Source organism: Lagopus muta, chromosome 1, assembly GCF_023343835.1.
Source record: "Lagopus muta isolate bLagMut1 chromosome 1, bLagMut1 primary, whole genome shotgun sequence".
NCBI lineage: Eukaryota > Metazoa > Chordata > Aves > Galliformes > Phasianidae > Lagopus > Lagopus muta.
The window spans coordinates 169,389,181-169,412,914 of record NC_064433.1 but is presented as its reverse complement, the minus strand read 5'-3'; the positions used below and the strand labels follow the sequence as shown (position 1 = coordinate 169,412,914).

The 23,734-nt window shown below is 38.5% G+C and overlaps 1 protein-coding gene across 2 annotated transcripts; it reads right to left on the bottom strand.

Annotated features, from left to right (window-relative positions):
* Nucleotides 1–2: 2 nt before the first annotated feature.
* On the bottom strand, nt 3–23,608 carry PROSER1 (proline and serine rich 1). 2 transcript variants are annotated; one of them, XM_048933540.1, is made up of 13 exons: nt 23,502–23,608; nt 20,786–20,851; nt 19,679–19,747; nt 19,312–19,406; nt 17,591–17,684; nt 16,967–17,077; nt 16,270–16,353; nt 14,878–14,956; nt 12,332–12,427; nt 12,165–12,209; nt 8,167–9,928; nt 7,369–7,516; nt 3–3,293 (listed from the first exon to the last, which is right to left on the bottom strand). In XM_048933540.1, exons 1-13 carry the CDS (start codon nt 23,544–23,546, stop codon nt 3,288–3,290), a joined length of 2,700 nt encoding a protein of 899 aa, XP_048789497.1. In that variant the 5' UTR covers nt 23,547–23,608; the 3' UTR covers nt 3–3,287. The 2 variants fall into 2 exon arrangements, with proteins under 2 accessions (XP_048789497.1, XP_048789496.1); XM_048933539.1 differs by lacking the exon at nt 3–3,293 and adding an exon at nt 4,499–6,097.
* Between the last annotated feature and the right edge of the window lie 126 nt (nt 23,609–23,734).

Genomic DNA, 23,734 nt, shown 5'->3' with positions numbered 1-23,734 from the left:
ATCACAGAAATATTTATCAACGCAGATTTAATAATAAAAAAAAGACAAAACTGTAAGAGAAGAAACCTAGTGTGTATGAATTGGGTACTGCTCTTCTGCTGCTCACTTTTTAGTATGAAAAGTGCCCATGCTGTATGGAATTTATCTTCAGACATTTCTTGATACTTTACATCGCAGTAGGTAGAACCCCCTTGTGCCAGATAACTAAAAAACTCCAGCAGGAACACATCAGCTCCAAAGGCTTTTAACATTATTTTTCCGCAAATATGTTTTCTTTCATTTCTAAAACTTCCCCTTCAATACAGGAATCAAACAAAGTATAACGGAGACAAGCAGAAATGGTTTCAAACTAAAAGAGGGAAGATTTAGACTGGACATAGTGAGTTTCTACAGTAAGAGTGGTGAGGCACTAGCAAGGTTGCCCTGATAGGTGGTGGATGCCCCATCCCTTCAGATACCCAAGGTCAGGCTGGATGGGGCTCTGAGCACCTGATGGAGCTGTAGGTGTCCCTGTTCACTGCAGTGCAGTTGGACCAGATGGCCTTTCAGGGTTCCTTCCAACTCTAACAATTCTATGATTCCATAGTAATTTTAGCAAAGCATTTTAGACTAAGACATATTGGAAGACTGCAGCAGCAGAGAGCAGCCTTCTCAAAGGACACAAAACAGTTATTTGAGAAGAAAATAAGGCATATTTTTTCATATGTAGTGTATGACTTTGACATATAGCCACATTCATTCTGTGGTTGTTTTCTATGGGCATCCATTACCTCAAGCATCTTGGAAGCTCTGGTTCCAGCTTCATTTCATACCAGCCTTCATCTATGCCAGTAACCACATGGTCCCAGATGGGTTATTCAGCACTGATTGCTCCCCAGAGAATTCTATTCCAGCTTCACAAAGACTTCAACCTACCCTTGCTGAATGGATGTTTGAAGTTACAGTGGAAACTATAAGCACAGCTTGCAAAATTGTGATTCACGTGTTTATCTCACTATTCTCCAATAGTCACAATATCTGTATGAAGTTATCTGTTGCACTTCCCCAGTGATTTGACCTCTTGGCTGCAAGATGAAACCTGCTCATAGAATCATACAATGGTTTGGGCTAGAAAGGACTTTAAGATCATCTAGTTCCAACACCCTGCTATAGGCAGGGACATCTCCTACTAGACCAGGTTGCTCACAGCTCCATCCAGCCTGGCCTCGAACATCTTCAAGGTGGGAGCATTCACAACATCGCTAGGCAACCTTTTGCAGTGTCTCATCACCCTCATAGTAAAGAATTTCTTCCTAATACAGGGTTAGGGTTAGTAGTCGCAGTCTACCCCCTTCCAGTTTAAAACCAATTCCTCTTGTCCTATCCCTATATGCCTTTATAAAAAGTCTTTCCCCAGCTTTTCTGTAGGCCCTCTTCAGGTACTGGAGATGATTATGACAAATGCCTACTAACAGGACAGCAGGTAAAAGAAATATGTGCTCTTAATTATTTCAGAAAGGAAAATCTAACATGCAGAACTACCCTCGTATTATTATTTTGAAGTAACTGTTTTTATGGTAAATAACTTCATTATTGCAGATCATTTGAATACTACAGCCTACATAGCTGCTCATACCATGAGACACAAGGGCAAAACATTCAAATCTAACAGAAATAATTGCTCCCTGCTGTTTAGTGAGAAGTCCCTAAGGTGCCTGTAAATACAACTCCTGAGGGTGACAGAAGCAGATGGTGTGTTTATTTGATGTACAGGAACATTACTGTATTACTATTTGTGTTAACTTCAGTTGCACTTTCTCTCTCTAAGTTTCAAACATTTGAAGTTAAAAGGTAGGGCAATTTTAAGTCATTTCTCCTTGGGCTATGCTGGGAATGCAGACACACAGCCACTATCCCTCATGTTTCCACCTGTAAAACACGTGAGCACTCAAGCAGCCTCCAAGCTGCAAGTTCACTAATACTGACCAGCCTGGTACAGCAGCACAAAGAAAAACAGCTCAAGTCCAAAGCCACTTTAGAACCGCTTACTGACGTGGACACAGCAGTAAGTAAACGTGGTTCTGGTGGGTGGGTGGTGCAGCACTTCTGCAGCGTGTGCTGATACAGTTAGAGCCTTTAATGTCTATGGATCATCACAAAGGCTTAGGTCAGACAAAATGATCTGTGGCTTACCTGCCAGCATTCCATTCTCCAACATTTCCCTGCACCAACCGCTATGTTTGCAAAATGTGACTAGTCCTTTACAGTCTAAGGTTTCCACTTGCTCTACTTATCCCATCATAGAGTAGATGTGACATTTGCAGGACATGAGATTTGCATATAACATAGTTCTAAGTTTCTGTTTGCTTCTTTCTGATCTTTTAAGGCCCATCTTCCCTCGCATTCCTTTCCTGTTTCTGAATTCTATCCCCACTACCACCCAGAACAGACAATAGCCTTTTGCTCTGGGCTTCTCATTCATCTCCCTTAGGACACCGAGGAGATTACCAGTAACATCTTGCTACTTGCAGGAACATCACCATATTGCTCTTCCTCCTTTTGTGTGAAAATGGTATCAGCTTTCTAGAACAGAAGAATCACAGAATTGTAGGGGTTGGAAGGGATCTCTAGAGATCATCGAGTCCAACTCCCCCGCAAAGCGTGCTCCCTACAGAAGATGGTGAGATGACAGGAAGGTGTTGACACCACAACTTCATGAGACCATGAATAAATATAAGACAGAATCAGTCAAATGGGTTCTCTGCATCTCAACCAAGAGAAGCAGACAATTGACACAAAAGTAAGAATGCTCATATCGTGGTTTCATTCCAGGCCCAATCAAGCTCACATCACTCCACTGCAAGTCAGAGGAAGAAGATGACAAAACAATTACTCTTTATCTCATATTTAGTACAACTGCAATTAGAGCACTTGAAACAGTGAAACCTGCATTTGCAAAAACTGTCCAGTAGGTTCGCTTTGTTGTTGTGAATAAAGATTTTATTTTAAATAACATTTCACTGCACCTGACTTTGTATTCTCTCAGCATAGCTGAAATACAGCAGTAATCAGCAACTGAACAATCAAACCGTAATTAGTCCAGACTCAAGTCACACAGCAACAGTCCTTTCCAAAGACAATTTCAGTGTATGATCTGGCATCATTTGCCTCAGGAGCAGACTTTTCCCTGGCTCTTTAAACATGGTGCTCAAGTAAGTATGAAAGAGCTCAGGACAAACAATCCTCTTCAGAAATTCCATGGTTGGGTCACAGGAGTTGGCTTCAAGCTGCAATGCAGAACACTGACTTTATTCCTGAGGAGAAAAATTAATAAAAAACATTTTACATCAGGAGTGACTTTTTAATGAAATGAAACTTACCTTAATCCTAACCATTGAAAAGTTCCATGTACAATGTCCTATTCAACATGATTCAGTAAAAAAAAGAGCCCATTATAGAGAGGAACTGTTGATAGTTTAATGCTTCTTAACCAATTTGTGTACTTGTCTAAGACTGATGACAAGCTTCTATCTGACACGACACCAGCTGCACATGGAAAACTCTTCCCTTGGTAAAGGACATTTCCCAGTAGGTAGGCCCCACTTATGAAGTAGAGTGCTTCAGGAAAAAAAAAACCTTTCCGAACAGTGAAAATTTCACTAGTTCTCACCTGACTTAATTTGGAGAAACAAAGCTTCACGATCTTTTAGGTACCCTTGAGATGTTTCAAGTTCAAACAGGAAAAAACTCACCACAAACACATAATCCATAACCACTCAACACATGCTTCCAAAAACTGACACAGGAACTACTTACATATGATGAAAGATTATATAATTCTGATGTTTGACACCTGACTTTGACTACAAGGTGAACTAAGTTAGCTTAAGCTATTTGATTGCTTGGTTGCTTAGGAAAGTAGGGCTCAAACCAGAGATCAAACTTAGCACCTCAGTAAGGTTACAGAATGATTACTGGTTTTGAACTACATGTACAGTCACATCTGCAGGATGAAAGACAATCACTTCTTGACGAGATACCTACATTTTTATTTTCTCCTTTTCCAACCGATCTACAAATGATGAAAAAATTCTCATAAAAAGAATGAGTAGTACTGAAAGATGGCTGAGATTTTTTCCACAAGTTTCCGGGGTCAACAGGTAAGGCATTAATTTCAAAAGAAGTTCAAGCAGAGAATCATTGTGAAATCAACCGCTTTCACAAAATGAAAAATGTGAACGTGCAAGATACTTCAAAGTGATATGTAAATGAGATTATGAAAATGCAAGACTAGCCCAATACTGACAGAGTGTCTAGGACACTATTTACATTTTCTACCTAAATGACACTTCATAGAGTACTTCTATTATCACTCTTTAGGAAACCTGTTTTATAATTCTATAGATAATTCAGCATCACAAAAACCTGCTTAAGTAGGATCAAACATTAGGAAGTGTCTTAGTAAAAACAAGTTTATTCATCTATATTTTAAGCAAATAGGTAAATAGTCAGCAAAGCCTTTTGCCATGACTGTAAACTTTTTATTTAAAAAAATTGTGTTAAAAACCAGTACATGAATTTCCATTAATGTTCTAAAAAAGTTTGTTCACATCTTGAAAGAAAATACATTAGCAACATCTCCCAGCAGAATTCATCTTTAAAAAAGTAAAACTCTAGGTGCAGAGCTTTTCTACAGTATCATATCCTCTACGTTTTAATTTAACCACAGGATTGAATATCATTCATCTCTATTGACACGATCGAGAGTTTACCTTAAATAGATGATATTCAATGATGTGTTACACATTGCCACAGGTACTAACATCATTAGAGGAGTGCACAACTCAATTTCACTAACAAAGCAAGACCTTTCTATATACTGCATCATAACCCTTCCTAACCAATACAGTTAATTTAGCCATATGCCTTTAAAATCATGTACGTTTTCCAAGGAAAAATACTAAAAATCCCATGGTCCAAATTCTGCTCCCACTTATATTCACAGGATAACTCGTAAGCACCATCAAATTGTGGTTTATAGCCAACAAAATAAAACCAGTGGGCCTGTAAATATAAGGGAAAGAAGAACTTGACCCATGTCTGTAAACATTCACAAAAGTCTGCAGTCAAAAGTGCCGGATAGGCAACCTATCCGCAGTACAATTATTTCATCCACAGAGAGGTGTGGGGGCAGGGAAAATGCTATGGAACACTACTTTAGATGCAAATTAAAAGGCTTTTTACGGACTTTGGAAAGACGTATTTCCAGCTAGCTAAACCATACTCCAGTAAGACATCCACTTCTATCCAAATACATTATCATTTCCTAGTTCTCTCCTTCTGATTCTGACAGAGTACACAATTCAGCAGCAAGCCCATGACAATAATTCAAAGTGTAAAAATACGCCCAAGCCCCTGTGATCTCCCCTTACCATGCTATCGATGCTAACAGGAGATCCTCAGACATAATGGTAGGTCTGAAGAACCATAAACTGATCTGATCTATGCACGCACAGAGGTGTGCATCTAAAGACCATCTACAGCTTTAATTACCTAATTTCATTCTAGGTCTTATTCTATATTAACCACATATACCATACAAAATGTAACAGAATAGGTGCTTATACACACAATTAAGTATACTTGTTCTCCCCATTTGATTTGTTAGCCAATTGCTCTATTTACACAAACGTCTATTTGAATGCTCCTGATCCTGTAAGAAACCAAACATTCCGATTTATAAACTACAAAAAGAGTCAAGGATGCTCAGAAACTTGCAGGATCAGACCCTGAATCAATAAAATGCAATCACAACCTAAGCTTGATGTCTGATACAATTGCCTGGAATTTTATCCTCACAGTTTCCCCTCCTTCCCCAGTTCAAACCATGCTCCCACTCAAGCAGAGCGCTCTCACTAAAGTGGAGACAGCCTTCAAAGTGAATAGGACCAGGCTCTGTCAAGCAACCACTGCAGTCTTTAAAAATGTCTGGTATTTATTGCCATCCACTCTGGGGCAGACTTGTCTGCAATGAAAATGGTGTTCCTGGTGTTGATGGATAGTTAGCAAAACCTTCAGGCTGAGCTGTATAGTTCTCCAGAGCAGAAGCAGAATGTGCCTTCAAGGAAGAGAAGAAGTTAGGAAACAGCACAGATAAAAACAAACAAACAAAAACCTAAATCAAGCAAAATTTCAGCCACAATACCAATCCCACTCAAGCCAAAACAGCAATTACTTAAAGTATCATTTGAAGTATGCAGAGAATGAGGATGAGCAATGGTGCTGTATGCATGTGTTAAACTGCAGTGCAATTATTGCTCCGAAATACCAGAGTGAGAAAGCAGCTGGATTAACAGGAAAAATGAAGAAGCATTATTGGCATTTATTTTCCCACGTTGGAAGCCACAGCTGATTTGGAAGGCATAGCTTAATCAGGAGCTGTAGCATTTCACTGACTTTCAGCCTTCTTCATCTACATAGCTTGAGTATCTAAATGTTCATTTCACTGACAGGAACTCGTAAACAAGAAAAAACATTTCTCCAAACCAACCTCTGTACGTAGATTTCCACAGAATAATTCTCTACACATTCCCCCTTACATTTCCCCTCCTATTTAAGAGGTATCTGACAGTGTTTTGCACACTAAACGGTATTAGACATATGCTCCATCTCAAAAATCCATTTGTCACAGAACAGAGAAATCAGTAACTGAAGACACTTTACTGCCTGTATTTTGGATGGAAGAACAAAAGCCCTGCCAGCATTCTTAATCTGTACATAAGCCCTTTTTAACAAAAGGCAAAATAAGCATCTCAATTATCAAATACAAACTCTGATGATAGCTTCAGTTAGCTTCTGTATGTTGATGACTACAACAAGCTGTTTCACAAATGAGAGAGATGATGAAGCTACACATTACCTAAAGCAACCTCAGGTTTATATTATAGAGAACTATCAAGATGAAGGCACAGCAACAAAGTTAATAAAATTTTCTGGAGGATGCAGAAAGGTACATAAATAAAGTAATTTTCCACATAAATCTTTAAGTATTAAAATGTCAGAGTGAATCTGAGCACAGATTTTGCAGCTACATGATCAGCTCAATAGGCTTAAAATAAATCTTATGAAAATTTTATGTGCTTGCCTTTTCCTTTATCTTTCACTCCTTATTCTGCATAGTTTTCAAAAAGGGTTTCATTACATTGCACTCTACACTGATTATCACCCAAAGCTTCAGTAAGAAATTCATCTGATTTGTTCTTTACCATTATCCTTGTAATCAGTTCTCTATCAGTTTACTTGTTTAAAATAATCCTAAGGAGTTAACACCCCAGTACATATTCAAGTAGTTACTGGAAGCAGAACAGTATTAACAAAGGGGCACCATACCTGTAGCAGTGCTGACTGTGCGGCCGCACTGTGCTGCAATTCCTGTAAGGAAGACTGTGCGGCACTTTGGGGAAAGCCAGGGATACCAGGGAGAGATAAAAGACCAGGAAAAACTGCATTTCCTGGTGTCTGCAGTCCAGAAGTCAAGCTGAAAGAAATCAAGATGTGGTTGTTATTAGGAGCAGTCCTATCAAATGTTAACCTATCTTTCACTCTATATAAACTTGTATCTATACAAATCAGAAAAGCATCTTTTTCTAAGCTTCACAAAGACTGGAATTTGCAAACAGAAGCCTGGTCTCTACCTACCTAGAAATTATTCACACATATACAAACCAAGACCATTTGGAACACAATGTACCTAAGAGGGAACTCAGAAGATTTTATATCTTGGTTGTACCTACTCTACACACAAAAAAACTTTATAGACAAAAGTTAATGCTTAGTATTTCCTTAAAACACACGAACATCTAGGAACATTTTATCTGGATGTGTCAATGGATGCCAGCGTGGAATGCATTTGTGTAAAAGCCAGGAGGTGCCAAGTATCCTCATCTGGGAAATGAGATCACTCAGCACCTCACTGGACAGGGACTACTGAGTACAAACTATTTAGTAAATACCATTTAGTTTCCAAAGACAGTGGCAATCTACTGGTGAACTAGGTTTACAAATTAATCATTTACTAACAAATTTACTAACTAGGACTGAAAATAAGGTCTACGTATAAAGTAAAATCAGCATTTTGCTCAAGAGAAAAGTAAGTGGTACTGAGCTCCTTCAGAAACAAAAACATACCCAGCCTGTGCAACAAGTGCAGAGTTGAAGTTTGAGCTAAAGGCCGAGGCAAACCCTGGCAGGACCGGAGCCGGAGATGGGGCTGTGGCAGCTGCCGGCAACGGTGCAACTGCTGCTACTGCAGAGGATGCCTGGAGGCCAGGGAAAGAAGGGAGAGCAGGAGTGACAGAGGGTGTGTTAGAGACAGGAAAACCAGGGAAGGATGGGTTTGATGATCCCAGAGGTCCCTGGGCAACAGAAAAAAGGGAAGGGACGGCACTGGACAGGTTAAGCGAGAAGGGTGGAGCAGAGACTGTTGCTGAGGCGGCGAGTCCTGAGAGTACGGCGGCTGTGGAATTCACATGAGGGGCAGACACAGCTGAAGCAGTAGTAGCTGGAGTAGCTAACAAAGACCCTGGGAGAGTGACGGGTGGTGCAAGTGCTGGATTACCAGTAAAAGCAAAGTTACTGGTTAGAGATGTGAAAGGAGGAAGTCCATTAAACACAGGGGCAATGGGAGTGGTGGAGCCATGTGGGGCGAGGGAAATGGAAGCCAGAGAATTGGGGTTGTTTAGAGGAGCACTCAAAGAGGAGAGACCCGATAGTGCTGGGTTCAGGGAGCTGGGTAAACTGACTGGCACTGACGCTGCTGAGGTGTACGCACGCCCGAGTGCTGAGAGCCCTATAGTGCCATGAGAAGGACCAGCTGAGTGAGAAGGACCTTTGAAGGCTGAGAGGGTAGGACTCATGGGTTCTGTTTTGATCAGGACTTGTGGGATACTTGTGGCAACTGGGGTTGATGAGAGTTGCTGGTCGGGATTAGTAGGGCTTGTGCCATGCAAGAGGGAGGCTGATGAGCCACAGTTGACTGGCATAACTGATGGTGAGGTGGTTAAAGGTGACTGTGCAGGCAATGTTGGAGGAGTGGAACTAGAGTTGGTCACAGATGGGGATGGAAGACCTGGAAAAATGGCCAGCCCGGGCGTGGAGGAACGCTGTGAGGTGGGGGTGGCTGATGGAGTATAACATTTGACAGAGGACGTGGGAGGGTCAGAGCTTTGATTAGCAAGAGCAGATAAAGAAGCAAGTTCACTTGTCATAGCAGAAGGTAAAGCAGATGAATTGATTAATGAAGTGTCATTTGATGTCAGAAATCCCTTTAAGACAGACAAAATAGGGTTAGGCAGGCTAAGTGAACCAGGAATGGTGGTGGCAGGAGAATTAGCAATTGTTGAGGGAACAGGACTAGAAATCCCTTGGACACTGGGTGGCAAGGACAGAGGAAGTCCAGCAAAAACTGATGACAATGGAGTGGGATTACTAGCTGAAGCAACTGAAGAGGCTGCAGAAAAAGGGAGACCAGCAAATGGTGTAGTAGCAGATGCAAAAGCTTCACTAGGTGCAGGTGTAGCACACGGTGTGGAAGAGCCTTGTGGAGCTGGTGTAGCAGAGGGTATAGAAGCCAGCCCAGAGAAAACCGCAGGGATGGGAGTAGAGGTTGCACTGTGTACAGATGTGACAGGAACACCAGGTAATGAAAGGGATTTGATGACTGTAGGGGTTGGCGTGGATGGCTGAGATGTATGGATGGAGGAGGAGACCTGTCCCGGGAAAACAGGAAGGACAGGGGTAGACATGTTCATCCCAGAGATGAGTGGAGTTGCAGGTGCTAATGGATGGCTTATTGCCTTGACAGGTGATGGGGTAGGGACTGGAGTAGCAGCAGGTGTTGAAGGATTAGAACCATGAGGAGTAAAGAGCTGATTCGTTTGTGCAGAAAAAGCTGGAAAGAAACAAAACTGGTAAGAATACTTGAAACCGTCAGAAATGTTTGAAATCAACACAAACACATTTTATACAGCATTTCAAAAAATGAAACACAGGCAATAGCTAACATACAATGTCTGTATATAAACAATCCACACTGGAAACTACAAAAACAAAACAAAAAGGTACGTACAAACACATCACACAAGTTGTACATTATGTAGGCTACTACTTTTCTTCAAAACACTTTGTGACATCTACCATCTCTTCATAATCTCATGCAAGACAGTTTAGATATTCAAGTATACTCTGCAAGAATAGTTACATGATACAGGTAAACACCTGTATCTATTGGCATTGGATCACCTGGGCTCCTCTGCATTCACTCTCACTGAAGGTCAGAATTTCCTTCAGAATCAGTTAATTCAATGTATCATGATTTCAGAGAAGTTTAGTCAACATCTGAAGAAAGCTGATTTCAGGTGCTGGTATTTTTCTTTCTTTCAAAATCAGGTCATTCTCTTCACTGTGTTTCCTTCATACTTTGATTCTAAGAAGGTACACTTTTAAATTAATGTATCACACTACAGTATTAAACTAACAATGTCACTTGACCTTATCAACAAATATTGCTAGAAGTTGAAAGTCAGGCATCTATGATTGAGGCAACCACCTGACACTAGGAATATTAATTTGTATCAACCCTACAGATCAAGTCAAAGAGACAAGTCAAGCTGGAGGAAAACAAGGCAGCACACTGTCAGGGTTCGGGGCAGAAACTGCATTTTATGAAGGCTGGCACATCAAGTGCCTTGGTATCTCTACATCTAGTACCCTGTGGAATGTGAATGTAATTAATCATTCTTCTCAAAACAACCCTGGTAATTTTAATTTACTTTAAAAATGGTCAGTTCGACTGTAAGCAAATCACTGATGCAATTGGCCAAACTCGTCTCCCACAGGCCCAAAATAGGTTGGATTTCTCTCTCACCCAAATTCTATGCATAAACTAAATGGAAAAATGGAATCTTTAAAATCTTGGACCTAGCTTCATGTTATATACTCCTGTTTTATGCATCTTGAAACTCTGAAGTGAGAAAGGTTGCAAACAAGTCATTTCCTTTTATATAGCCTTTTCCAAGAATCTAAACCCAGACTGCTCTGCTCTGGATGCTGTATTTTCCTTCACCCTATTTCCAAGCTGAATACTCTCCCAATGACCACAATTTTTAATCCAGCAAAGATAATCACCAGAGAAACACAGTTGCAACAGAACTCAAAGCTGTTACTGAATTTCTCTTCCTAAGAGACTATTTGATTCCTTATAACGTATTGATTTACCTGTATAAACTACCTCATAAAAATACATGTGCACTTAAAGGGCAAATATGTATAAAGTGATTCTTTGAAATAGCAGCCTTTCTGCTCTACCAAGCCTGAGCACAAAGAAGAAAAGACAAAATATATTTTTTCTCTTACAGAAGCTAAACTTATCACAATCGTGTTGTCTGTTTGGGTATTTCTTAATATGCCTGACTCAGTACATAACAGATTCTCAGTTTATATTTGTCAAAGCTACCAAAGTATTATAAAAAATCTTGTACTAGTAGTTCATCGTGGGATTTATTATTACTATTTGTATTACTATCACCTCAATTACCAAACCTCGGTACACCAAGTACCACACATATACAGACCAACACATGCACAACTCTCTTCTGCAAAAATAACTGAAATTCAAAGCACAAGACAAAACTGCAGGTAGACGTACCTGAATTTAACAGTTAAGATACTCTAGATACGGATTTCAACAAACTAGGAACAAAGAATATGTCTATTTTGTATTCCTAGTCTCCCATTGCAACTAATATATGGAATTAGAATGTGAACGGATTTTCAAATAGAGGTCCAAGGTTTTAAAAAGTGCAAAAAATATTAATGAAGTATTTCAATATACTATACTGCAAAGCATATTTTTATTTAGCTTTTTATATGAACTCTTAAATGCATACACAGATGAAGATAAAACTCTAATGAGCTAACACAGAAGGCCAGATTTTAATGTTTCAACAACTGTAAGTGCCAAATGCCTGAAATGAATTTTTATCGGTTCTCAAGGGATTATATTTCAACTGCAATTAAATACTTCAATGCTGATGAAAATCATACTAAACAAATACATGATTTACATTTTCTGAACAATTAACAGAGTTACAATTAACATGATAAACCCCTTGCGGACCTGAATTTACCTTGATTTTGGGAAGGTTTTGCCTGGCTGGAAAGGTCTTCATTTTCTAAACAGAGAACAACAGCTGATCATTTTAAAGCAAACAGAACTCCAGCAATGAAAAATCCAGTCATAACAAAGAAAGAGGAGAAAATATCTTTAACACTTTTAAACCTATTCGCGTTTTACCTGATACCCCTTGATTAGTAGTGTATGTTGAAGGAGCTGGTAAGCCTGGAGCTATGACATTAGCCATTGGAACTAAGCCAGCATTGTTGTAAGCACCTAGAAGAAGAAATGCAGTAAACGTCTTATTTGCCAGAAGAACCCATATCTGAATGACCCAGTGTCTTTCCTTAAAAAGGCTATTATCAAGATTTTAAGACATCTCTTCACTAAAAAGACAAAGCCATTAATCGTTTGGGTTTTTGACATTATCTGCCTGAGTGACATACATTGTGATCCAAGTTTATGAAGAGACTCTAATTGTTTTTACAGCAGAACATAGCAGAAACTGAATTTTGATTTTTTCACCTTGAAACAGCCTGGAAAAGACAGGTTTTAACTGCTTTCGTTTCCAACTCACTTGAAGAACTTAATGGGAGGAAAAAATCTGTGTCTGCAGCCTCACTTGTTTTTTTCCTATTTCTAACTTAACGGCTGGTGCAACTCCTCCTCTAACACGAAAAGCCTTAACAGACAAAAGTGTCAAACATACCAATGATCACGACCAGTGGAGGCACTGCTAGTGAGAAAATGTAGAGAATGATGTCCCATCTCTGTGCATACCAAATTCTTAATCTATCACTCTTCAATGTCTCTTTAAATGTAAAGAGATTGAAGTGGGACAGCAGATGATTTTTAAATAAAGTACTTACTCTACTGAACATGACAAAAATACCTTTTCCCCTTATTTATTCTTTAGAACTGCTCTTGGGTTAGACCAACCCAAACTGCTACTGTCGTATACATAAATATATATATACATATATATATATACCTGTGGCATACGTTTCTGATGAAGAGCACCAGAATTTAAACTACAGGAATATATATACAATCCACAATGGTCCTGAATGATTGTTTTAAGAATATACAAACTTATGCTTCACGGGAAAAGGCACCACTTAAAAAATACTCAAAAAGCAGCAATCTGAATACAAAAATCCTTTCTCATTTCATACTTTCACGTGGTTCTTCTTGCAGGACAATTCATGGTCCAAAATCAGAGAAGTAACTAACAATCACTGTGACTCAGAGAAAGAAGATACTACACCAAAACATATAAGAGGCAGAAAATAAAACATCATTCCAATCTTTCTAAACATTGTTGGAATCAGATTCAATAGTTACAGATCAACAACTTCAATCTCATCAAATGTTATTTTATACGTATAGGTATTTATCATCAGTTCCCTTATCACAAAGGTTTTTTAAAACTCTGTTGCAGTTTAACAAGGCCTCAGACCTTTAAAACTACTTCATATCCTAAAATGCACTAGTATTTATGTGCAGCCACAGGACAAACTTTGTGTCCTAATTTATTTCACATAGGAGTTATGTAATACAAATTAGAGCTAGTTTGCAAGTTTCCTGTATGCTTTTTGGAGAGTAAGGCATTTCTAGGACACAAGTCATCAGACTTACTCTACCTGGTAGTAGTGCCTACTTTTCTAGATTCTTTATAAAGACATTTGTAGACATTATGTTTGTTAGATAACTCACCCTTTAATATCCATGCTAAATAACATCACATGCTTTCTCATCAAATGCCTTAAAATGTCCCTGAAATCCCTAAAATCAGTGAAAAGCAAGCTTGCAGACCAGAGCTCTTCACAGAATGGCAAATTTAGAACAAGTTTCTGTCTGCTGCACAAAAAGATCAGAGCCCAGCCATGTAAGATCTTCAAATTCTCACTTCAAAGAAATGGCCATTTAAGAGTACTGCCAGCATAGCCTATGTCACTAATTTTTGTGGCATTTAGGTGGATGGATTACAGTTACCAGTGAGAAGTGCTACTAATTGCCTTGCTACCACAAATGTCTTGAATCAAACAATTGATGCAGCAGAACAAGAGGAGAGGAGCTTATAAACAAAGGTTTGATCTTGTGTGAGGCACTTGACTAGGAGTAATCAGATCAAACATAATATGGCAAGCGCAAATGCCGTTGCCCCTTCTGAGTCTGAAATCTTCATCTAAAAGTCTAAACTTTTATATTAGGAAACAGTGTTCCACTGTGATGAGGAGGCAATAAAGTGCTTTTACTGAGGTCAACTAAGGAAGAGGTCCCTGCTATTCAGCAAATTCCTACATATTCCCATCCAGTGTATGGCTGAACCTGACCATATCTTAAGTGTGACATGGCAGCAACAAGTCAACAGACTTGTCAAACCAAAGTCCAAACCTTTGTAAAAGATTAAAATGGATACACAGCCTCAATCTTATCTAACATACACAGTGTCTCCCATCAGTGAACTATACTGTTCTCAGAACAGGACACTGAAGTTTTCTCACAAAATGGATGTTGGAAAAATAAGTCAGTATATGTTTATCTTTTTAGCATCTTTGTATTCATGACAGGAAGAGGCAGAAACCAGTATCCAGAACATGCTTAGGAAGCACAAGCCAATTTCAGATCTAATTGTGGTCAGAGAAACTGACATACTGACATATTAATTAAAAGGCAAATGGATGGAACAACAGCATCAAGATAAGAACACACAGAAGCCTTACTTGGTGCGATAGTTGCATGTGGCCGACATGGTGGGATAGGGTATGGAACAGGCTTGTGTGGATTGTAGGTTGATGGAGCCTACATAAACAACAACAATAAATAAATAAATAAATAAAAATGGAAGAACAGTGAAAGCATTACCTAATTTTTGTCAGAAAGCTAACATTCAGAACTGCTGTCATCCACAGTGAAAATATTCATGATAATCAGATTTCTCTGTAATATCCACACCAACTGCATATATTTCATTCTTTCCCAAGAGAATGAAACAAACATCACTAGTACAACTTTACATTTTAATGTAATCATAGGATGGCTTGAATTGGAAGGAATCTGAAAGACCATTGAGTTCCAACTCCCCCACCAAGGGCAGAGATACCTTCCACTGGACAAAGCTGCCCAAAGCCCCATCTAGTTTGGCACTGACACTAAACACTTCCAGGGAAGGGCTATCCACAGTTCCTCTGGGCAACCTGTTCCAGTGCCTCACCACCCTTACAGTAAAGAATATCTTCCTAATATCTAATCAAAATCTCCCATCTTTTAGTTTAAAGCCACTGCCCTCGTCTTATTGCTACACTCTGATGAAGAGTCCTTCTCTAGTTTTCTTGTAAGGTCTCTTTAGGTAATGAGAAGTCCTCTTTAGGAACTAGAATACCTACTGATCACAAGTGAGAAAGAGAATTTCTTCCTGCCTTGTAGACTTCACACCCTGCAGTTTTGGACTGAATTCTCATTTTAAAGATTTAGTATATTTAAAACTAACAAATACTTATGAGGCCACATTTCACTTCAAAATAATACCACTTAGTGGGAAACATCTCACAATACAAGTGGAAATAAAACATTAGGACAGTAATTCTAGATAATATCAGGTTCATTGAAAGTTTATCACACTTCTGTTTAAAAAGTTTGAAATATAGATCAACTATGTTGCTAAGAAACAAGTATTTCCTAAATCACTTCCACAATTCACATTTCTATGATGCAAGCACTCTTTATGTTCTTGAAGGAAAACCCCAGAGACCGTAATGTAAAATTGCATATATTTGTATCTAAAAATTCCACTAGCTTACAATGGAGTACTAAAACTGCTTTTAGTTTTCTCTTCTGCTACTGTAATTTAAATTCTGCTTTGAATGAGCACACACACTGTATCCTCTAGAGAATCCTATTCCCCAAAGATATAATCTACAGCTTGATTCTGTTCACATTATTTACAAAATTTCTAGAACATATTATCTTTATTCTTCACTCCACTTTGTTTAAATTGCTGCTCTACTGTCTTCTTGAAACATAACAACATTTCACATAAAAGCTGTATGAAATCTGCAGTTGGTTAGATTTTTTTTTTTAGAAGTTTCATTTACTCATTCATTTATCAGACATACTGGTTTGGATGGGCCAAGTATACGGGCTGCTATTCCTTTTCCTTCACTAGTACATTCTTCTGTATCCTTTTTGATGGGGGTTCCCTGAAAAGAAAATCAACTATTAGGGATTACTTTAGAAGTAAATATTGCTGAAGAATTTCTGGTATATTTGCTTTATGTCTGAACTACATTTGAGTTTCCAAGTATTTTAAAAGCAACACATGTTTTGGGTGGAAAAAAAAATGGTGTTATAAACTTGTAAAATGCTAAACAAGAGCATTCCAATAGCTGGGTATGTAACACTGGGCTTTTGTAGCTCTCTACAGAAACTTCCACTCCTTAAAGTGTTCACAGGAAATACTAGAACTCCTCAAAAACCACTCTAAGGTTATCAGTAGTACTGTAGTGATCATATTAAGCCATCTTATGTACGAGTGAGGTTCCTTATACCTCTCCTGATTCTGCCAAATATTACTGTAGTTTACAATGTTCTCCATATATGAACGCTATCTTATTTTTGCAGTAATCTTTACACAAAGCAACATAGGAAGAATATGCAAATAAAAATAAGTACAGTTCACTGCGAAAGTGAAATGGATGATATAATTAAAATCACTGCTTTTAATTCCACTCTTCCTCACATGTGTATGAATCCTAGTTTGGTTATACTATAATGGATCTTAAATCAAGAGCATCATGAAAAGCAAATGCTTACTGGAAAAATCCCATTTATACGGCTTGGTTTGCCCTTGGGATAAGGGTTGCCAGGAATCATGCCACAGGATGATATCATAGCATGAGGAGCCTTACAACCTGTTTTTGAAGCCTGCAAAATAACCAAGAGAGGTCATTATTGGCTACAAAATTCAATGCTCTAAAGAAATGCATTAATATTTAATGACATTTAGACTGCATAAATCGATCTACGGGGAACAACTCACAGCTTTGTCTCTATCTGTCAGATCTTCTTGCCAAACAGCCCTTGTGAAGTTCTGCCAAAGCCCCATTTGCTTTCAGTAACTCTACTCAACTCATCTCAGCTTGTACTGAACTGAGGATTAAGCACTTGGTGTTCTCTAAAACAAACCCAGATTGTTTCCTCAAGTACTGGTTATGTTTTTCTCCCTCTTTCTCCACATTATCCCAGTGCCCAACAAAAACTTCCCTTTTCTTGCACATACACTACACAGTTCTTATCTTTCTTTGACTGCTTCTTTCATCCTCTTTTCTACCAACAGTTCCCAGCAGTCCTCAAAGGAACTCTTGACCCCACAATGACCGTAAAGACAGAAACACTACTACATTTGACAGAATGAAAGACACAGAGTATCTTGACTACCTGTTCAAGAATTCTTCTACACCTTTTCTTCTCTGACATATTAATTCTGAACAGATCTTCAATAAGGCGGTAATTCTGAGCATCAACAATGTTGCTACAAATAGAGACATTGACAAATGATTACTGTCATTCTATATACTTATCAGAAATGATGCACTATTGAAAAATGATCAACAATTATTTAGCCAATATCCAACAGTTCTATTAATAAGAACATAAAAAGTTCAGATTGTAACATTACTACTCTTACTAAAGCAAAAACCCTCGACTTAAGTATAGACTTCATACCTGTAAGTCAAACATGGTATCAAAATCAATATGGAACAATGGATAATGATGGCTAGACTTTACAGTAAAAAATAACTAAGCTAGCAAAATGGATTCTGGATCACAGCATTTCATTAGAAAATTTTAATTCCCACTAGCATACAATTCCCAGCACAGCAGAAAACCTCTAGCTACTGAATTTGTCACTGCTGCTCACTAGATTGATAGATAAACAAATTTTCATTTTGTTTACTCCAGAAAAATTAAGCTGAAACTCCTGGCAACTCTACCCATGTTCTGCAGTACTAAAACTCCTCAGATACCTCCAGAAAGTACCATTCCTTTTCCCTTGATCCTCTTTCAAAAATGAAGTTAGACACACCACAGAGAACAACAAAATGTGCACATACAGGAAGCCTAATGCCTGCTTCCACTTGCCTTGTTCAAAACTCTGACCACAACATTTTTACTGATGTCAAGTGCTATGCTCCTGCCAAAACACTGGAAATACAATTCAGCCACTTAAAGGACAACTAATCAAAGGAGGAAAACGTAAGAATAGACACAATCAGCAGAATGTTGAATAAAGCCATGAAAAATACCTGAAAGACTATATTAAAATGTGAATGATCACACCAGCTGAAGTGTAGTAACAAAAGAGTCTATGAGCTCCCATTCCAAGAAGAAAAATGAGTTAATTATACCACTGAACTTCTGTTAAGCTACCCTATTTTGCTTTGGTCTGAAAGAGATCAGGAGCACTCATACTGCTTCTCACACCTCAACCCTAAAAGTAAGATCATGCCTATATCATCGGTCTTCATTGTTTTATGGATGTTTATATCATATATTTATATATCACTCAAAATGTTCAAGTTAACTCTAAGCTACAATGTTCATATGCAAGGCAGACATACTCAATGCAAACAATAACAAAACAGAACACTTCATATAAAAAAATCCCCTAAACCAGGCAGAAGAGTTTCAATATGTACAATTGTAAAAAAAAATTGTAAAAAAAAAAAAAAAAAATCTTTTACAGACATTAGATCTGTAAATAGAATGTATCAATTTGAGTGAAGCACTTAACATATTTTTACGTAATAATCAGAGGACTTTTCAAATGCAAAGGAGTAAATGCTCAGAACACTCTGGTCTCAAGCCTCTTACATCTCAGTAAACAGAAATAAGCTTAAGGCCCTCATCATTTGACCATCTGAAGACTGCTCTAAAAATACTGGCTAAGGAGCAGTTTTCCAGCAGAGATGAAGCAGCACAGACAAGACTCAGGTGAACTACAAATTTGAGCACATCTTCTTTTGAAGTCACATCAATAGCAGATATGTGCTTTACCTTAATGTCTTCCTTCTAGAGATACATTAAGTTTTACATAGTCAAACATTAGTAAAAACAGCAAATACATCTTAAGGACATACAACACAAGAGATACTTACGATGCCAAGATTTCAAGAGCAATAAGTTTATCTTTACTGAATGTGAAACAGTTGAGAATATTAACCATTTTTGATGCCGGGACTGCCACTATTTTCTGACAAGCAAGGAAGAAAGAAAAGAACATATATAAAATAATGCAACAATAAACTGAGAACTTAATAACAGCAATGTATTGTGTACGTCACTAAGTGTTTAATATTCTTTTCCTCTTGTTGAGAAGGAGATTCTATGTGCATTCACACTATGAGACCATAGAAAGAGAGATGAAGAGACAATTAAAGGGCAGCTGCTAATGCACACATCACAAATTCAAAACAAGATTAAAAGAGAGAACATCTTCCTCAAGATTATTGCACAAGAACTTACATGTTGCAAAGCCTTTATTGCCTTGAGCTGTGGTTCAGCCCAGGAGAAGTATCTCAGTAACTCAACAACCTGCATCAGAAAGATCATCATTAATCTTTTGAGTATATCAAAAATAGTGCTAAGAGCATCAGTGTGTTCTTTACATTCACAGAGTAAGGTGTTATACAGCTAAATAGACAACCTTGTCTGTAATGTTTGATTGTAATGTTTGATTACCTCAGCGTCCATCAGTACCTAATGCTCTTTTTACATCCAAACAGGATGCTAACTAATCCAGTGTTGCGAAGGGAAGACTTTCTATTAAAGTATTTAAAACACACACACATTCCTCACTATGAGTTTTTATCTATGCACAATTCCCACAGTACATAGGAAGCAGAAAAGCAAACAAAAAACTGCAAATAGGACCAAAAATCACAGAATCATTTAATTTGGAAGGGACCTTTAAAGGTCATCTGGTCCAACTCCCATGCAACAAACAGGAACATCCACAGGTAGATCAGGTGTTCAGAGCCCCACCCAGCCTGATCCTGAATGTCTCCAGGGATGGGGCATCCACCACCTCTCTGGGCAACCTGTGCCAATGCCTCACCACCCTTACTTTAAAAAACTTCTTCCTTGTATCCAATCTGAATCTCCCCTCTTTTAGTTTGAAACCATTTCCCCTTGTCCTGTCACAGCAGACCCTGCTAAAGAGTCTGTCCTCTTCCTTCTTACACTCTCCCTTTAGATACTGAAAGGCTGCTCTCAGCTTTCCCCAGAGCCTTCTCTTCTCCAGGCTGCACAGCCCCAGCTCTCTCAGCCTGTCCTCATAGAGAAGTTCTATGCCTTGCTTGGCAGCAGCTGTATACTAGAAACTTTAGAAAATATATGCAAAATAATTCCAAATTCCATGATTATTTTCCCCAATTTTCCTCATGCAAGAGGAGCTAAAATGTAATGTGTTTGATAATACAAAAGAATTTAGAACTATTTTAACAGACTCATGTTGATACAGTAATGAGGAAATAAATCTCTTCAGCTTCAGTATGACTGGAGATACATTCTGTATTACTGAATAGACAAAACCAACAGCTCCCATTAAATTTGCAACTGTGTTGACGTTACCTGTTCACTAGAGAAGTATCCATGGACATATTCAATAGCTTTTAATTTGTACTCAGTCAATACAGCCTAGAAGATGCATAAAAAGAAAAAAGACACATAAGTAGCCCTCAAAAAACTATAATTACAGCACAGTCCTGTTAAACAAACCTACTAATCTAAAAAATACATTTGACCTTGCAAAATGACATTTACACCATTAACTGCAATATTTCTAAGTGACTGCATTCTCCTTAACTAAGGGAACAGTGAGAACCAGAGAAAGGTCATTGAAATTTTCTGTTTAAAAAACACTCTTTTTAAATTTCATTTCATACTGCTTTGGTTTAGAGCTACACTGAAAGAAAAATATTATTCATTCTCATTTTTTTACATTTTTACATCAACCTTATGTTAAAGATAATACAGATATTCATACAATCTCTTTGTAGATCCCTATAAAATAATGAGCTGAGTATCTTACTTCGGTGAATTTATGGAGAGTGGGAAACAAGACTGCAACAGAATGAAGTTCATGATAAAAGTTTGCTCCAGGGGGCTTTGTTGTCTTACCATAGCCCTGAAACCTGCCCCTGTTCTTTCTTTTTTTCCCTTCTGCTTCCACACAGATGGAAATGAAGGTCTTTGTCACTGCAGTCTGCCTGCAGGAGCACAGGTGCACAGAACCCACTTGCACACTGTTCAAGGTAAACTCCCATACCTCTTTATGAGCCTGAAACTATCAGAAACGCTGAAGTCAGATTAAAAATGCACTTCTCACTTCATTCCTTTTTTTTTTTTTTCTTTCCCTTCCTTCTCTTTTCATATTTGTGTGGGAAAAAAACAACCAAACACACAAAACTAGCATGTCATACAGCATATAAACTGACAATTGATAACTTCATAATAAGAGAAAAAAATGAAAAGCATTACTCTGTTTTGCTGTACATAAAATTGGTTTATTTTTTAAATTATTATAATTTAATAAGCATGGAGAAAGATGGCACTAAAGCTGCACATTAAGACGTTTAAATACTTTGTTCCTGCTAATTGTAGGAGTGAAAGCAGAACGTATAGCACAGTTGACTTGTGAGTCACACAATAAAGAAGGTTCCTCCACATGAAGGATAAACAAAGCAACAAAGATACAGCTGAAGGTTACACTGAAGCAGCACGGTTAGCATTAAGACAGCACAGCACTGATGCTTAGATGAGCAGTAAATGCAGCTTACAGGAATACAGGCAGATGGCATCAGGAAATACAAACGCCTGACATCCCATGCCAAAAACCCTTTTCTCTGCAGTATTTAGTAATCACAGAATGTATTCTGAAGGGCTGCAATGCAGATGTAACACTTGAGACAATGCTCCCTTCCTCCACCAATTCCCAGAAAAAGTCCTTCACATGCAAACTGTTCCCTGATTTTATCCCCGTATTTCCCATGACAGTCCTCAGGTTAGGAGGCAAATCCATCTCCTGGAATTATTGTGTCACATCCTTAGCTGGTAATACAGCATACATATATACATGTATATGCCCAATATCCAACCTGCTTTATAAAGAGAAGTTTATGAGAGCGACCTTATATAAAACGCCCACAGGTGCCTTTATGCCAGCAAACATAACTGGGGCTTTTGTGCAAAAGCACTTTGTACCCCAATTCACCCAAAAGAATAACTTCAACCATGGCCACTGCTGCATCTCAAGCAGGAGCTGCACCCTCTGGTACCATAACACACTGAGCAAATGATCCCTTCTGGACAGCCCCTTGTAAGGACAACATCTGGTGCATACCCTTCCCTTCCACACCACAGCAGCTTTAGCGGGACACATACCAGCTCTGTGATGTTTCCTCACCTCTGCTTAACTTCCCAACTAGTTATCAAGGCTTGAACTTCCCACACAAGACAGGACCCATGCTTCCATTCATCTCTCAGTGATCCTAAAGAATTCTGACACTTATTTTTCTGTTTCCATTTCCATCAGTTAGGAACTGCCCCAGCTATCCGTCTCCAACTTCCCTTTCAAAAGCAGAGCTCCATGCAGAATGAAACATTAGCATCTGCCAGGGAACAGGAGGGCAGGTCTGTACCTCTGCCTTCTACATCAAACAAGTATTTTGCTCAGCACTTCTGTAACAGGAGACACATCACCAGAGTTCAGAACACGGACCAACTCAGAGGAAGGAAACGCTCATGAACTGATGGAGGCGTACATTTCAATATGGCAAGCAGAATGCAGCCTAGAAACTCCCCACGGTGTGTGATTTATGTGTTCTGTCTCCTAAACGTATATATGAAAGGTAGTATATAAAATACATCTCATGTTACAAGCTCACTACTTCAGCTGGACTAGCCAAGCATCCCTTCACCCTGACCAATGTGCTGATAGGTTATTCTGGCTTTTATTACCATTTAAAAGCCATGATAAACATATATGAAATAAGCATTCTCCAAGCATATCTTGTTAGTTCGCTAACAGTGTGGACATGGGCTCAGTTTTCTGAGAAAATAAAGCTACCTCAAACCGAGCAAGCACAGCACAGCTGCCACATACTGCTGTATGCAATGAGCACGATGCACCTGCAATGCCGGATTATGGTTTTCCAAGCTGAGGTATAATTTAGTCTTTATTTAAGCCTCAAATGATAATTACAGTACACAATTTAACATGGAACATTCCTCGAGAGGAGCATTCTACCACCAGATGATTAAATTAACATGCAAAATGAAAAATTACCTTTCTAATTTCATCCAGCACGGTTTCAAATGATTTCTTATCCATCTTTATTAGTTCACTCAGTGCAGGTATTTGAATAGAGGGAAAAACAACCGCAAAAAATAAAGTTAAAAAAAAAATCTAAATCAAAGCTTTCAATGAGAGTCTTTATGTGGACAGAAATAAGTTTAAAAAGAAAAAAAAAAAAGGTTAAAATAAGCAGCGCAAGGCGATAGGATGGGTCCCTCAGCGCT

Bases quoted from the DNA above. Each gene is read 5' to 3' on its own strand.
- PROSER1 (XM_048933539.1), bottom strand. From the start codon at position 23,546: ATGGATAAGAAATCATTTGAAACCGTGCTGGATGAAATTAGAAAG. The intron at 17,685-19,311 runs GTAAGTATCTCT...CTCTATTTGTAG, and splicing joins GCTCTTGAAATCTTGGCATC to CAACATTGTTGATGCTCAGA. The intron at 14,957-16,269 runs GTATGTCTGATA...TTGTTTATGTAG, and splicing joins TACTTGGCCCATCCAAACCA to GCTCCATCAACCTACAATCC.